The following is a 17,066-nucleotide window of genomic DNA, read 5'->3' on the forward strand; positions in this document are numbered from 1 at the left end:
GAAAACATCAGTTTGAATGTGCTGAGTCATTTCAAAAATCTTCTGAAGGATATACTAGGATTTATTTTGACTGGGAAAGTTTAGACTGGGAGAGAACCGGGCTACTTCTTCCTGCAGTTCACAGGGTGGGGAAGGAGGCAGAATTTAAAGGTACAAAGGAAACTCCCTAAGGTGAGTTCCAGGTCATAGGTAAAAACAAAAGAAGTCATGAATACACTCTTGAATTTAATGCATGGAAAACATCAACTGAACACTTAGCAATGTTTTAGGTCCCACTCATCCTACAAGAACCACAGGCATCTGGGAAGGACAGAGAGGTGAATTTGTTACAGGTAGGAGATGGCGAAATTCTGACATGCTGTCTGACAAGTGCAAAGGGGAACTTGAGGAGGGCAGAGGGAAGATGTGTGTACAGAAGGAACAGAACTGTTACTCCCCAAGTTAAGAAGGGTAGGGGATAAGGGAGGGAGGAGGGCTCTGGACATGTCTGCTTTAGTTCCTTTGGGGCCAGGAATGATTCCTATTTGAATAGAAACGCAAATAAGTCCTAAAGTTTAGATACCAAGAATAATTGGCCCCAAATACTTTTGTGGCAAATATATGTCACATTTAACCTACTAGATTTAAAATGATAAGGATAAAACCTTACTAATAAAATTGGCAGTCAGTAAAAACAATAATAATTCACCACAATGCTGATGATCTACGATAGCGTCCTTCCTAAAATGTTCAGTCCTTCCGACCGCTTACTGAACCAGTAAGACCCCAGCCGGAAAACAGGGGAAGTAACTACCAGAAGCAAACCCTCCTCCCCCAGGGCTGAAGGAACAAAGGGAAGATGTGGGGGTTCTATCCTGGCAGAGGAACCCAGGAAGCTGGAACTCTGGCCTCTGCGAATGGACCCGGCCAGCCCACTGCTGGTGTCTCTGAGGGGGCACAGGGAAGCTGATTCTGGGAGTATGGAAGGAGCTACACCTGCCAAGGTGAGGGGACACTGTGGGGCATAACTAAGGAAAACAGCAAAGAGGAAGCCCAGTCCCCTGGCTTCTCCTCCAGCTGTCAGCGTTCATCCAGCGCCCCCTATGGATGGAACCTAAAGGAGCCAGCTGACAGATGTTTGTCGAGTCCCACTGTGGCGTCCCAACACGGAGCCCAGCCAAAAGGACAACCGAGCGGGACTTCCTCTCTGTTCCTAAGTCTTTCTGTGGAGAAGGAAATAGCATACTTAGGGCACTCTTGAAAAATCCTGCCCGTCCTCTCACTCCTTCCCAGCAAAAAGACTTCTTTCTTTTTCAATTCCTTTAGATTCTTTTTTTTGTAAGATGAAGGTAGTTGAGCTAAATTCAGCGTTTTAATTTTGTACCCTTGGGTTATCTGTGAGGAAAAGAGGGAACACACCAGGGGTCTATTTTAAGGCGGTGCCCAGGCTTTAGAACTCCCTCTCAAGGGACCAGGGCCGAGACTGGCTCTCGGTTTTTCTTTATTCCGTTTTAATGATTTCAACACATTATTTCCCTTGCAGCCCCGCCGTCCCGTTTTGAAGAGCCTGGGACCTAGAAGCGGGCCCGTGTGGAAGTCCGCAGGCCCCTGCTCACAAGCTCGGGGGACTTCATTCAAGCAGACGCCTCGCCTTTGTGCGTTTCCCTCTCTCTTGGTGCAGTGGAACAGTACCTGTTGCAGGTGGAGAAGACTGCGTGAAATCAAACCACGCATGGCAGAGTGCCTGCGCTCTGTTGAGGATGAAAGCCATCTCCTTCTTCCCGCACCGAATTCTGGCATTCAGAAGTGCGGAGGAGCGACTCTCGGGTCTGAATACCAGACTCACGTGCCTGCATGCTCACCTCACTCTTCCCCCGGAGAGGGGCTTTTACCTGCACCCGTGACCTCGCAGGTGGGGACGTGGACACTCGCTCAGACTCTCGGAACTACGCGGCTGGGGAGCAGACATCGCGGGGTCCCTCCCCTCGCGCTGGCATCCAGCTGGGCGGCCGCGGGACGCGGGTGGGGCGCAGCCGGGGTACCGCCTCCCTGGGCTCCGGGCCGCGGAGAGAGAGTCGCTCGCCGCCCCAGCCGAGGGCCGGGGGCGCCGAGGAAGGGGCTCGAGGGGTGGGGGGGCGCTGCGGGCCGTCGGCCGAGATGTGACCCGGCTCCGCCGCCCATGTGGGCCCGCCGACCCCCGGCGGGAGCGGCGGCCGGAGGGGTCCAGGAGCCCCGCCGCCAGGCCCTGCGCCTGCTGCTGCCGCCGCTACTGCTGCTGCTCGCGGCCGCGCCTTCGGGCCGCGCAGGTAAGTGGATGGCGGCCGGGCCGCCTGGTGCGGGACGCGGACGCGAGCGGGCCCGGCCCGCCGCCTGCCCAGCGCCGCCGGGGTCCGTCCGCTCGGGGGTTTCGCGTTCGCGCGCGCGGAGCGGGAGGTGCGGGGGTCGGCGCGCACCTGCTGCGGCGTCAAGGCTGCGGGACTGAGAGTTTCATTCTGCCCGTCGCGGGGCTGCAGGGAGGCGGAGGGAGTGTGACCGCGGTCGCCCTAAGGGGAACCCGCAGCTCGGAACTCGCGGTTGGCGACGGTGACCGTGCGCAGCGCCCTCGGCCGCACCGACCCGCCGCCCTTGAACCGGGACCATCCCCGCGGCTGGCGGTGACGGTTCTGCTTGCATGAAAATACCGAGTCCCGGGAACGCTCTGCTCGGGAAGAACAGGGTCTAGAAAGAGGCGGCGTTTCTCGTGTTAAGATTGCCTCTCTTGAGCACGGCATTGTTTTTCCTTTGCATTTAGGACCGTGTACAGATAGATACGTGCTCTTTGATTTTTACTTTTAACTCTTATATTAAAAGTAAATTTTTAACTGATTTATGACATCAGGTAACTGAAATTTGCTTTGCTGTGTTGTTCAGTTTAAATTCTACCAACTGGAATCCAGTAAGCCAGGATGATTCATTAACCTGATTTCTTTTTTTCTTCTGGTATGTAAGAAGGTTTCTTTTAAAGCAAGAAATCGGGGATTTTTTTTTTTTTTAAATTAAAACCAGCAGAGCTTACCAGAATACTGTACTTTGTAGGAACGCGGTTCAGGCTTTAATGTCTGATGACTTTTCACCCAGAGCTGAACCACAGTGAATGCAGAAGGAAAGTTGCCCTCGAAAGTGCAGTGTTCTTAGTAGTCAAAGAAAACGGTTTTAAATTTGATGCAATTATTTTGGAAGTAACCCCGGTGTCTGAAGATGAATGGGTGAAGAAGATGTGATACACACACATACCACATATGGGAATATTACTCACTCATAGCAAAGAATGCGGCTTTGCCATTTGCAACAACATGGGAATTACACTAAGTGAAATAAGTCAGGCAGAAAAAGACAAATACCATATGGTTTCACTTATGTGTGGAGTTTAAAAAACAAAACAAATGAATAAACAAAAAGCAGAAACAGGCCCATAAATAGTGAGACCAACCTGATGATTCCCGGAAGGAATGGGGTGGGGGTTGGGAAATGGGCAAAATGTGTGAAGGGGAGTGGGAGAGGCAGCCTCCAGATATGGAATGAGTGAGTCCTAGGGATAAAAGGTACAGCACAGGGACTATAGTCAGCGGCTTTATAATAGTGTTGTATGGTGGTAGTAGGTATACATGTAAGCAGAACATAACTATACTTGTGGATCCCTATGTCGTACACCTGAAAGTAATGTAACATCGTGTGTCAACTATGCTTCCATATAAAGGAATCAGGGAAGGAGACAGAGACTATGGACTCCAGGAACCAAACTGAAGGTTACAGAAGGGAGGGGCGTAGGGATGGGGTAAGAGAGTGATGGTTATTAAGGAGGGCACGTATGGTGATGAGCACTGGGTGTTTTACACAACTAATGAATCATTGCACACTACATCAAAAACTAATGTGGTACCATATGCTGGCTAATTAAACACAATAAAAAAATCTTTTAAATAAAAAATAAAAACACAGTAATAATAAGTTCAATACCATCCCAAATGTTATGAAGTGTGCATATAGATGTCGGAAAGATCGTTGAACCATAAATGTTTCTCTTCTAAATCCTACATTTATTAAAAATTATAGTTTTTAATTTTGTATTTATAAATATATTCACAATATATTATGATTTTTTAGTTCTTTCCTACATATGCTGAGTGGGAAGAGACTACTCCTGACTTATGCAGATATTGAGTCTTCAACTAACATATGAATTTGCTTGTTTCTATATTTAATCAGAGAGAGAAATAAAAAGCTTGCTCCATAATTGGGTTAGGGGCTGACATTAGAAAGTAGTAATATTCTTAGCATCAGAGCAAAATTTGGGGGAAGAAAAACAGAAGAAACTCTTTCCTGATCCACAAGATCTAGGTACTTTCTTAGCTCTTCTTTAAGCATTGCTGTTTTCTTCTGGGTCTTCAGGCAACCTAAGGACTGCTGGAAAAACCAGGTTAGAAGCTACCTGGAATACCATACTTACCTCTTAAAAGAAAGTGATTTCTATCCTGATAGGTCAGCTACAATATCTGCTAAACAATGCGGGCTTTTCTAAGGGTTAAACAATATTACCACTCTTGGGCAGGAAGAATACTTTAATTCTTTGAATGTTTTCACACAAATATTCAGTCACCCAACTCAGTATTTGCATCAGGCAATATAAACCGAACATTCAACGAGAAAGAAAAAAAATTCAACGTAGCATCAACATTCTAGGAAAATATTGATATTTAATTTCAGGTAAGCTTTTAATGGAATTCAGAACATCTGTGATGATCCCTCAAGATGGGTATGACACCCACATTCACCGTCATTCTCTACATTCTTCAGGGACAGAAGTTTCTCCAGCAAGTTTATCCCTGTTGCATATCAAACTCTGCCTTTTTGGCCCATTCCCATGTATATTCTTCAGTGAAGATAAGGAGATGTGGTCAGCATTATATAAGCAAGCATCTGAAGCCAATTAGAGAAAGTGAGAGAAGATGGCTTCCTACGGTCATCTATCTCCTCCTCAAGCCTTTTAGAAGTATCCATTACCATAGAATAATTCTGCACGTGCCTGCAAGGTTTCTTGCGGACCACTCCTCCCTGTCGTGCAGGCTTACCTCATACCACTTACTTCCTGCACCGTCCTTTTTCCAGTTTGGAGAGCAAACCAAACCACTTTCCATCTCCGAGACTTCATACTTGGAGTTCCCACCACTGAAGTGTTCCTGCCCGCTCTACCCCGCTCTAACTGTGACTCTTGCTCAGACTTGGCATCTCACCTCCCATATGCCTCCCTCAAGGAGATCTGCCCAAAATCCCCAAGGAAAAAAAAAGAATATGGTGTTTATTACGTCTAGGAACAAATGATCCTTGCTTTAGTTTTTGGAGGTTTCAGAACACAGTCTAAATATTCCTACTATATGTATGCTTATTAGAACTAATTTACTGTAACTGACACAGTGAAGGCATTTGTTCAAACGTCTCTGATATCAGCACAGCAGCGTTTGGATATTCTATTTTACTGAGTAGTTACTTGTACACACACAGATGGTTTCAGTGAGCTAATTAAGCTCCCCTCATTATTTTTTTCACTTTTAATTTTGAAATAATTTGAAACTTAAAGAAAAGTTTCAGGAACAGTAGATTTTCTGTAAATCCCTTAGCTGGTTTCTCCCAAGTTCAACATCTTACCTAACCACTGTATGATATTCAGAACCAGGCCATTAACACTAGTATAATATACTCACCAAACTCTAGACATTGCCAGATTTCAGCCATTTTTCCACTAAGGCTCTTATTCTCTTTCAGGATCCCGCTTTACAGTCAATTCTGATGTCTCCTTCATCTCCTCCAATCTATGACAGTTCTTCAGCCTGTTTTTGCTTTCATGTCTTTGACACTTTGGGGTGTCATTTCTTCTTTGAATATCCCTCAATTTGGGTTCATTTGGTGTTTCTTCACGATGAGAGTGAGGTTATCCTTTTTGAGCAAATAATACTTGTTAGGTTTGTTATTAAATGAAAGGAGACTGAGACAAAGTGAAAGTTATTTAAAGCTTTATTTTACGGTAAGTATTAGAAGTCAGAATGACTGGCCAGGGCTGTCTCCGAAGACAGCAACCCCTCTTCATCTTCACAGACTAACTTTTATAGAGCAAAAGCCTGGCCACACATAGGCGGCCAATGAGATTTTTAACATTGCATAGTCATGTTAGGCCACTCCCAGGTGACCAATTGAATTACAATTTACCCTTTCGTAGCTGTTTGAACTAACCTATTACTCTGGTCAGAATTGGCACTCAAGTTTGGCGCCCAAAAGGCGGGGTTTACATTCTTTGGTGTTTAGGGAGACAATATGTGTGCTTTTTACTGATTGATTGTCTCCACCTGGCCTGACTCTTTCTTGTATTCTGGGCTCTGTTATCAGGAACTGGACGACCTGGCCTTGTATTCTGGGCTCTGTTATTAGGAACTAGCCAACCATATTTTACTGGTTTCCCAGACTTGCTTCTAAGTAAGTTTCTCGGGGGGAGGAGGAAAGGGGGGCAGGGTCAGTTTAAGTTTTACTGCACAAACAACAGAATGTCTTTTAACCACAGTGGAGTCGCTCTGGCTAAATAGGCCCTTACAATATTGTCTTTCTCAGTGCGTCATAACAAAGGATTTATGATATCCATATGTCTTGTTCATGGTGATGTTAACCTTGATCGCTGGTTAAGGTGGTGTCTGTAGGGATTTTCATTGTGTAGTTACTATTACCTGGAGCAGACATAAGGTCATTCCTTGTACATTTGCATGGCTTCCACATCTCTCTGCTAGAGGCAATTCCCCAGCCTGTCTAGAAGTCATTGAGTATCCCAGATCCAAGCGTGTTATATAAGATCACCAGCCTCTCTCTTCAGAATGTACCTACTGCCTGTAACTATGTGTTGAGCTTCCTGCAGAATGAGTCCAGGAAAGGCAGAACAACTGAGGATATTCATTACCTCTGGGAGGTGGCGTGGTATAGGAACAACGTGGTAGGGTTGAGGAGGGACGAACAGTTCTCTGAGTATACCTTCTGCTACAGCTCTGACTATTAGAGCCATGGGTGGGACACATATTTCCCATTTAAGCAAAAACTTTGGACAAAGGAATAGGCAGATGGAATTATTCATGTTATAAAATGAATATGTTAGGATAAGCATGTCAATATAAAAAGGTTAACTATTTTTATAATATTTTATTTAAGACTTTTAAATTCATTTTAGAGAGAGAGCATGGGAGCAGGGGGCAGGAGGGGAGGAGAAGAGAGAGGGACAAGCTGACTCTGTGCTGAACCCGGTGCTCAAACATGGCACCTGATTCCATGACCCTGAGATCATGACCTGAGCCAAAATCAAGAGTCAGCCGCCAAGCCAACTCAGCCACCCAGGTGCCCCTCTAATATTTTAAATAAATGAAACTGCATATCTGTGTGTTGCCTTTGTTAGTGCTTTTCACGAAATACTACTCAGTAAATTTGCAGGGTTTTGCTTAAAAGCACATTTCATTACACACATGATGTTTTTAAAAATGATTTTCTATTTGCATCTTTTTCTTCTTTGTACAGCTTTACCAGTATCATTGACACTTATCTCCATGATGATGATCAAGAAAAAAAAAAAAGACATCTTCGAATCCACTGCAGTTTAACGTAGCATATATATTTAACAAGTAAAATCATTTTATCCATCTTATTAACATTACACTTTTGCTATGAGTGTGATATTCTGAAAGCATTCTGATTTTTCTTGGTCCCTATTTATGATTATTTGACACAAAAGCTGATACCAGAAAAATGAATTAAATCATTATAATCAATTCCAAGGAATGTTAATTGCTTATAAAATTGGAGAACAAGAAAACTTTAGGGAAAAAATTGCCAGCTGGAGAAATTAAATACATCCTCCAGTTTCCAGAATTCCTTTGGTTAGAAGAACCTGGGGTTGACAGGACGTTATTAAAGTCCCATCCAAGTGTTTCTCGTATGAATCAGCTCTAAAGCATTACTTCCAGATCATTACCTGTCTGCTGTTTGAGCACCTGTTATCACGGGACACTCACTGCCTTACCAAGGCAGGATGTCCTGTCACTGCAGACTTCCAATTATTACAGTGTCTTTCCATGTAAAGCTTACTCTCTTGCATCTTCTCCCATAGTTGGTCCTCAGTCTCTGCTGTGGAAGCCATGCAGAACAGGATATGCAGATAATTGAACACCCCATCTATGTCTTCCCCCCTCTCAGCCAACCACCTTCCCAGTTAGTCATGCCAGCCTCTCTCTCCTCGTCCTTCTAGCATGTGTGTGTTCTCTGCAAGCTCCCAAGTTGCCTCCCTGTAGATCCTGATGAGACGGCCAGTCTACTAACATTTCAAGCACTACGCCTGGCGTGTTTATCCTTAAATGATTCAGCATCAGTTTCTTAGTGAACATAGGGTTCCGGATGCCTGAAAGCTGCCCTCCTTTTCTTTGTTGTCCTCTCCTCAGAGACACAGACTTGGGACCCTCATTTCAACTCAGGCTTTCATAATAAGACAATTTCACTTGGTGGAGGTAGTTTTCTTTCTGTTTGCTTCTCGAAGGATAGAGGATGGACGTAGGGTATAATGTTTTATCTTGAGCTTGGGTCTAGATGCAATTAAAGATAGTCTTCTCTAGGAAAAAAATTTTTTTTAATATTTTATGTATTTATGTATTTGTTTGTTTGTTTGTTTGTTTAACAGTGAGAGAGAGAGAGAGCACACAAGCAGGAGGAGCAGCAGGCAGAGGGAGAGGAAGAAGCAGGCTTCCCCCAAGCAGGGAGTCCGATGCCGGACTCGATCCCAGGACCCTGGGATCATGACCTAAGCCAAAGGCAGACGCTTAACTGACTGAGCCACCCAGGCACCCTGGAAAAAATTTTTTTACTGATTATCTATACAACTCTAGTTCTGTTTATTGACTGTGGTGGTGACTGTGTTGCACATTGGGCCACAAAATGGCTCCCACACAGCTGCCTCAATCCCTTTACGTGCTGCTTTCTCAGATGCCCACTCTGCCTCCAGTCCCAGAAAATTGGCATACTTTTTCCTATACAGACTTGTCAGTAAGTTATCCTCATTTTTTTTTAAGATTTTATTTATTTATTTGACAGACAGAGATCACAAGTAAACAGAGAGGCAGGCAGAGAGAGAGGGGAAAGCAGGATCCCTGCTGAGCAGAGACCGATGTGGGCTCGATCCCAGGACCCGGAGACCATGACCTGATCCGAAGGCAGAGGTTTAACCCACTGAGCCACCCAGGCACCCCATTTGTCCTCATACTTCTTGATTCTCAACATATATGCTTTTCATCCAACGTCCTTAAAGTTCCATCCCATAAAGTTGCATTTGTATTTTGGTAATAGGAGTTTTATTTTGTTTTGTTTTGTTTTGTTTTGGCAATTGCCTTGTCCTAGCTCAAGCATTTGTTTACATTATTTCCACTATTTAAATTTTCTCCTCAACTTCACAGATATTTTGCCTCTTGCGTCAATCCCCTCATCTTTACTTTCTGGAGATTCAGCAGCCCTTAAAGCATTCATTGTTCTCCTCAGTGAACATTGTGTTCATTTTTGAGGAAAGGTACAAGCGAACAAAGACACCTCCTGTATTAGTTTTCTGAGGCCGCCATAACAAAGTACCACAAACTGGGTAGCTTAAAATAATGTAAATTTATTATCTCACGGTTCTGGAAGCTCAAAGCCTGAAATTCAGATATTGGTGGGTTTGAATCCTTCTAAGGGCTGTGAGGGGGCATTGGTGCCATGCCTCTCTCCTAGCTTCTGGTGATTGCTGGCAATCTTTGGCCTCCTTTGGCTTGTTGATCATCATTCTAATTCTGTGCTTTTACATGGTGCTCTCCCCGTCACTTCACATAATCTTCCCTCTGTGCCCCTCTCTCTTTGGGTCCAAATTTCATCCTTTTATAAAGGTACCAGTCATATTGGATTAGGGTCCACCCTAATGACCTCTTTTTAATGGATTACGTCTCCAAGAACCTATACCCAGTAAAGGCTACTTTATGAGGTACTCAGGGTTAGGATTTCAACATACTTCTTTCGGGAGGCACAGTTGAATTCATAACACCTCACAGGCTCATAGGGCAGGATCCATGAGCCTGGCTTCTGAAGTGCAGAAAAGTTACCTTCTCAGCCTTATGGGGTGGCTCAGCATGTTTATAGTCTATTCCACTGCCAAAGGAAGTGTCATGGCTGAAAGTCTCTCCTTGAGAAATTGAGGGCAGAGATATGGTCTTCACCTGTACTTTCCGTAACATGAACGAACATAAGAGAGAGTCACCATTTGGTAATGTATTCAAATATGGAATTACTATTTTGTAAACCTGAAACTAATGCAATGCTCTAGGTCAATTCTACCTCAATTAAAACAAGGGGCTGGAGAGCCATCAGTATTGTATAATAAAGACAGCACAGTTTAAATTTCTTCAGCAGAGGGGCTCACTCTCCTCAGACTTCCCCTGCCTGCCTCAGCTTCTCTGAGGGGCGTTTCCAGTGCAAAATCCTCACTCTTGCTCCAACAGGACCATTTTCACACTGGAGGCTAACTACCTATCTAATTTCAAGCCAGCCCTCCTCCTCCATTTTAGATTAAAATACAGGTATTGCAAAAAGTCCACTAAATTATCTACTGAATGCTCTACTTTGTTGTTTTAAAAGTTAGCTCGTAATTTCTAATTGTAAAATAGAATATGACATGCAGCTCCAGAGCAAATAACTTTGGGGAATAAGGTATTGGAGGTGATCAGATTTAAGGAAGAATTACCTTAACACACCAGGCATCCATTTTGAGTTTTCAGAAGTTAGCATACACCTTGACACAGTGTGATTTGAGCACTTCTCATTCATTCAATGTCATTCATTCATATCTATAAAGAAGAGTTGTAGGCACTGAGGGGAACAAGAAAACAAGGTGTCTCTCTTCATGGAGTTTTAGTTGCAGGCAGGTAATTATGTAAAGTATACATGCCAGAATTGAGAAAACCACGCTTCGTTAGAAAGCACAGGAAAAGGTAACCAATCGAATCTAGAAGGCAGGCAGGGCTTCCTGTACAAAGGGTCCTTTAAACTGAGATTCATAAGAGTTACTGGTATGTGTATATATACATATATATATATATACACACATACATATACACACATATATATATGTACATACACACATACCAGTAGCTCTTATGAATCTCAGTTTAAAGAACCCTTTGTATATGTATATATATGTATATACATATATATGTATATTAGATACATAAAAATGTTACATATATCACATTCTTCCTATTTGAGGAGGAAAGATGCATTATATAAACAATGAGGTGTGGAAGTAAATGTCTTGCTATGAATAAATATTTGCAATGCTTTTAGGAAAAAACATAAATTTAATAAATATTTACAGGTAGGCTGTTATCCATATTTCATAAAACAATGATAACTTAATATAAATTCAGCTCCTTTTCATTTAAAATATTAGCAGGAAAATACAGGCGTACTTCATTTTGTTGCACTTTGTCTGTAGGGCGTTTTTCACAAACTGAAGATTCGTGGCGAGCCTGCCTCAAACAGGTGGGTCTGTGGGCGCCACTGTCCTCAGCAGCATTTGTTCACGTTGTGTCTCTGCATCACATTTGGGTAATTCTGATACTATTTCAAACCTTCTCATCAGTATTATATTTGTTATGGTGATCAGTGATCTGTGATCAGTGATTGTGAATTTGATGACTGTTCAGAGGATGGTTAATAGTTTTAGCAATAAAGTGTCTTTCAATAAAGTTATGTACATTGTTTGCTTAGCCATAACGCTACTGCGCATTTAGGGGACAACAGTAGAGTGTAAACGTAACTTGTGTACTCACTGGGAAACCAAAAAATTCATCGTACTCACTTATTGTGATACTCACCGTGGTACAGTGGGCTAAAATGAAACTGCAGTCTTCAAGGTATAGCTGTGAAGCCAAGTCCCGCTCTGAGGGCATTCTCTCTATAAATTACCAGGTAGTTAATATTCCTTTTCACAACTACGGTTCTTTCTTATAAAACTACAAATCACCAAACAAAATGGGGGCAGGAGTATGGAGCTTAGTAGCTCTAGGACAGCCTGACTTCATGGTCATTGGCAGCCTCGAGTCACGGCGGTCCGTGGCTCTTTGCTATACCGAAGCAAACCACACACGGTTATCAAAAGGCACAATTGTTACAGCTGTGGTTTTGCAAGATAAGGCTGGTGTCCTAGGTGCTATTTCCCACTTCCTTAATCAACACAGCCCTTTGGAGTTTCTGTTGGTGTTAGTGAGTACCAGCAAAGGGACTGTCTTAATGGGCCCACTCTCTCAGTTTTCGCTGGAAAAGTTCCAAAGCTGTCAGTGCAGCAGTGCTCTTGACTTCTCTACATGGGAGGCTTCTTCATTGTTGCTTTGCTTTTCTCATGACCTGGGCTTTTCTACATCTTGGTGGCAGTTAAGAAACTTAAATAGCTGATCTTCAGTGTGGCCCAGGCAGCATGTGGGACTTCTGCTCATTTTATTGGATTTAGTTACATAATTCCATCAAGCCACAGTTCAGCCCCAAAGAGGTCTCATCGTAGTCCTGGTCACCCTCAAAAACATCAAAGCAATTACTTGTCACTACAGAGGAGAGTTAGCCTATTAAAAAAATTTTACCTTTCTGACAGTATACAATTCCATCTTGGTCTTGTTCAATTGGAAAGTCTCAGATTACAACGGTGATCACACCAATAACCTCATTTACCTCAAAATCCCAGTCAAAAATGAACAAGAAGCAAATATTAAAGAAGTGTAATATTAATTACATCAAAATCACCACTAAATTATTACTTCCAAGCTACTTTCCACTACATAATTATTTTTAAAACTCTTACTTTTTTATTAATTATTTTTTCACATTTTTGTGTTGTTGACGTTCCCTCTGAAAATTTTAAGTGATAGAGTTATGAAAAGAAGAATGGCTTTGCTTCTGTAAGGATAAAAAGAAGTACTAGTTGTGAAAATGATTTGAAAAATAGATGATATTTAATTAATACCTGTTGATTGAAGTTGGAATTCCCAACAGCTATTCTTTTCAATACCTGAGTGGTCCTAAATGGGCTGCCCTTAACTTTCTTCTTACTTTCATCTTTTCTTTTCTAAGTCAAGTTATTAAATAGTAGAGGCTCCAACCCACATTCAAATCTACTTCTTCACAGTTACTATGATGTTCTTTATTACAAATCCAGATAATTTAGAGATCACAAAATATAGAGAATGTCAAGTTCCTGTCCTCAAAGGGCTAATTTCTAAAAGGGAAAGGAAGACATTGATATAAGAGATGACATAAGATAGTACAACTGGTTTTCTAATAGTGGGGCTGACATACACAAGTTAATAATGGCATCTTCAAAATAGGCCTTCTGGAAGGAGATGCACAGAAATCTCACCACAATGTATTTCTTAAACTCATTTTTTTCAGAGTTCCAAGTAGAAACCACACATGTGGGTCAGAATAGCCCTTTAAATGCCAAACCTTCATCTTGGAGATATGATTTAATTTTCAAAAGCATTCTAAGCCATTTCCAACAAACTTGGGTAATCAAGCTGGGAAATCAGGCTATAATTGGGCAAAAACAAGGTGTGACGATTTAAAAAAAATGAGATGGAATGTCTTGCATGTTTAGAAGCTACCTCTGAAAATGATTATAGCTGAAAGGAAGCATGCCCCAGATGCCACAAGCTGAGCAGCACCATAGGAAGAGTTATAAACCATCCCCTGGGAACTAAATGGAAGATGCAGTCTCTCTTTGATGCATAAACTCCAATATATTTCTTTTTTTAATTTATTTTTTATTTTCAGCATAACAGTATTCATTATTTTTGCACCACACCCAGTGCTCCATGCAATCCGTGCCCTCTATAATACCCACCACCTGGTACCTCGACCTCCCACCCCCCACCCCTTCAAAACCCTGAGATTGTTTTTCAGAGACCATAGTCTCTCATGGTTTACCTCCCCTAATATATTTCTTTTAAAAAGTAGTCTCAACTTTAAGTTCTTGCTTGCTACTAGGTACCAATAGCAACAGTCAAAAACATGTTTAAGCACATAAATTTATTTATTGAGGTGTGACTCTAAAGAAATAGCACTGCTTTTTCTGTATGACTCATGCATCACTTATCCACATAAATGCTCATATTCCTGGCAGGGAAAGCATTTACTGATGGATTGTGTCCCAGATTCAGACAATGCCTGCTGGCTCCATGAGAGCAGGGCCTTCTGTGTGTTTCTGGGCTCTGCTGTCCCCTAGTGCCTATCAGTTTCTATTTCTAGCACACAGTAGGCATTCAGTGACTATGTATGAATGACGTGATTGTATACAATTCCACCAGGAAAAGCTTCAATGAAGAAGAAATACTTGGGATTTCCTCATTGAGTTTCTTCTATCTCTCCTTAGAAGCAATCATCCATCACACGCGAAATTTATAATGATCATACAATCATCCCTTCTTCCCACGTCAGTGTTCTTAGGAGCATTTCCTAAATGTGGTAGGTGAGCATACTACTATAGGAAGTCTATCATAGAATCCTTGTTCTCAGTCAAGTATCCTCCAAATGGCTGAGTCCAACCATGGTCAAGTCATACAGCTTCTCTGGGGCTCTGTCAGTTCAGCTGTAAAGTAAGAATAGCAACTAGGGAGGACAACACTTCACAAATATTGACTGAGCTCTTCTTTGTCCTGGGCACTGTTCCAGGAGGTCTATGTAAAGAACCTTATTTAATCATCCCATCAATTCTATGAAGCACATAGTATTGCTTTATTTTACAAAGAGGAAATTGAGGTGCAGAGGTTAAGTGACTGACTCGAGGGCATATGGATGGTAAGTGGTAAAGCAGGGAGTGGGCTCCAGGGTGGCTCTGGAACTCTAGTTCTTAGAGCTTCTGTCTGACCCACTCACATAAACAATGACTAAAAGCCAGTGAGAAAGGGCAGGGGGCAGGCCTTTGTGAGGTCCAGTATTATTAGAGAGAACATGGAGGCAGCACACACATACAGCAGTGAGTGGGCCAAGAGAGATTAGAGAAATAACTGTGGAGATGGTGGTTCAGGGAAGACCATCGAGTTTACAGGAACTAATGTTAACGTCAACCCATGCTCTCTCCTTTAGAGAACACAGCTGTGTATCTTTTCTTAGATGAATCATTCCTGAATCACATTTTCGGGGCTGTTTTTAGATGCTTGTTTTTTAAGGGCCCTTGATATATAATTAGAGAGAAGAGGAGAAAGAGGAGTTAATATTTTTCAAGGGAACTGGTTTACAACTTGAAACAAAAGAAAATCTGCTTTTCCTTTCAGCGTGAAGAAGTTAGAACAAGACGAAAGGCAATCCATCTGAAGGTAGCAATACAGTTGGGCTCTCATTCCGTGGTTAGGAGGAGTCCTGCACAGCTCCTGCTTTCTGGAATGGGTTCATTGCCCTCTGGTGCTTTTTGTTAACTGTTTTAACCTCATTCCCCACAATAAAGAACCGATACAAGCATATAAAGATATTTTCCCTATTTCAAAAGACACTTGCAATATGTAGGAGCCACTTGCCGTGTGTGGGCTACTGTTCCTTCATTAAAAAACATCTGTTGAGTGTCTTTTGACTGTGTCAATCCCCTGTGTACAAAGTAAATTGACCAAGGCAGTTTCAAGTTACCAAGACTTGGCAGTTCAGGCGGTTCACACCCCCATTGAATCCTCAAGTGAATCTGGGTCCTTCCCTGCCTCCAATATTTATGTGAGGCCCATCAGCCCCTGGTTAGTTCAGTTCAAAAGCATGTATTTGTCAGGTGCTGGGGATACAAAGACTGTAAGATGTGAAGCCCAATCTCAAATGGCTCAGAATCTCATGATTCCTTAACTCTGCTCTAGCTTCAGAAGGACAGAAGGGGCTGGGGGCTAGAGACCTTCTCTGGGTAAAGCTGGGCAGGGTTTCCTCTATGCCCAGTTTCCCCAGTTGGTCTTGAGCTTGAGAAACTTGAATGGCTCCAAAGGGGAAGTCACTAGAGGTGGACACATTTGACTGTTGAGCCTCTTAGAACCTGGTTGTTCTCCTCACTGGTGGATGAACATACAGTCCCTAATAGGAAAATCAAATTGCCTCAGCCCCAAAGACAGAGGTTTGCGAAACCACAAGACTGATTACCCTGACGTTTCATGAGTTCGCTCTGAAAACCTCACCACTTTTTATAGGTGTATATTAAGTACTAATTTATACATGAGCTTTCCCCACAGTATAATGAAATGGAAATATCTCTGAGGGTCAGGCATATAATTAAAACTGCAACATTCTTGGAGGAGGTAGTATTAGCTTTGAGGCCACTAGGAAAATGCTCCCTACCATTTCGCTACACCTAGAGATCTGTATTTTTACAATGTAACTCTTGGAACAAATGTAGTAGCCACATTTTATAATATTTCACCAATGAGGTTGTCATAGATTTACCCATTTCAATTTACCCATGTCATTTATCTATTTTTTTCCTAACAGAAGGACCCAGGTGCAGAGACAGGACTTTCTCCTTATGGTGTATAATAATGAGGCTGGACTAGAAAATCTTTCCCAAAGGCCAAGATATTACAAAAGGAAAATAAACACAGAGAGTGGGCACAAATCTGAATGATGTGGCTTACAGATAGAGCTAACCAATCATTACTTGGAAGTTCATTAAGTAGACACCTCCTTGCTGATATTTCACGGCTTTGATAAGCCAGAGGCCATCTTAAATAATCATAACTCAAGGGGCACCATTAAGTAGCCCTCAATTGCTCAAAGCCCATACCTGGTCAGGGAAGCTCAAAATGAGCCCAGAGGTCCCACTCTTTTTTGAGGTCTGCTGAGTTCCATTTTTTCTTCAAAGACCAGCTCTTACCCAGATGACTGTCATCAAGAATGCTCCCCCGCATCCTTTACCGGCGACCAAGCATAGCTTATATACCATCATAGCAACATCACATCATTAAAATAGTCCAAGCCAATATTCATTAAATGGATACACACATGGAGGA

General features: G+C 42.6%; 1 protein-coding gene across 1 annotated transcript in view; it reads left to right on the forward strand.

Moving 5' to 3' along the window:
* The first annotated feature begins 1,903 nt into the window (after positions 1-1,903).
* The window catches only part of IL20RA (interleukin 20 receptor subunit alpha), a 37,009-nt gene continuing 21,846 nt past the window's right edge, over positions 1,904-17,066 (forward strand). The window contains exon 1 of the mRNA XM_032339401.1: positions 1,904-2,285. Coding sequence (XP_032195292.1) covers positions 2,159-2,285 — 127 coding nt within the window. The 5' untranslated portion in view covers positions 1,904-2,158. The remainder of the gene's footprint in view (positions 2,286-17,066) is intronic.

The sequence above is a fragment of the Mustela erminea genome, chromosome 4 (assembly GCF_009829155.1).
Source record: "Mustela erminea isolate mMusErm1 chromosome 4, mMusErm1.Pri, whole genome shotgun sequence".
Taxonomy (NCBI): Eukaryota; Metazoa; Chordata; class Mammalia; order Carnivora; family Mustelidae; genus Mustela; species Mustela erminea.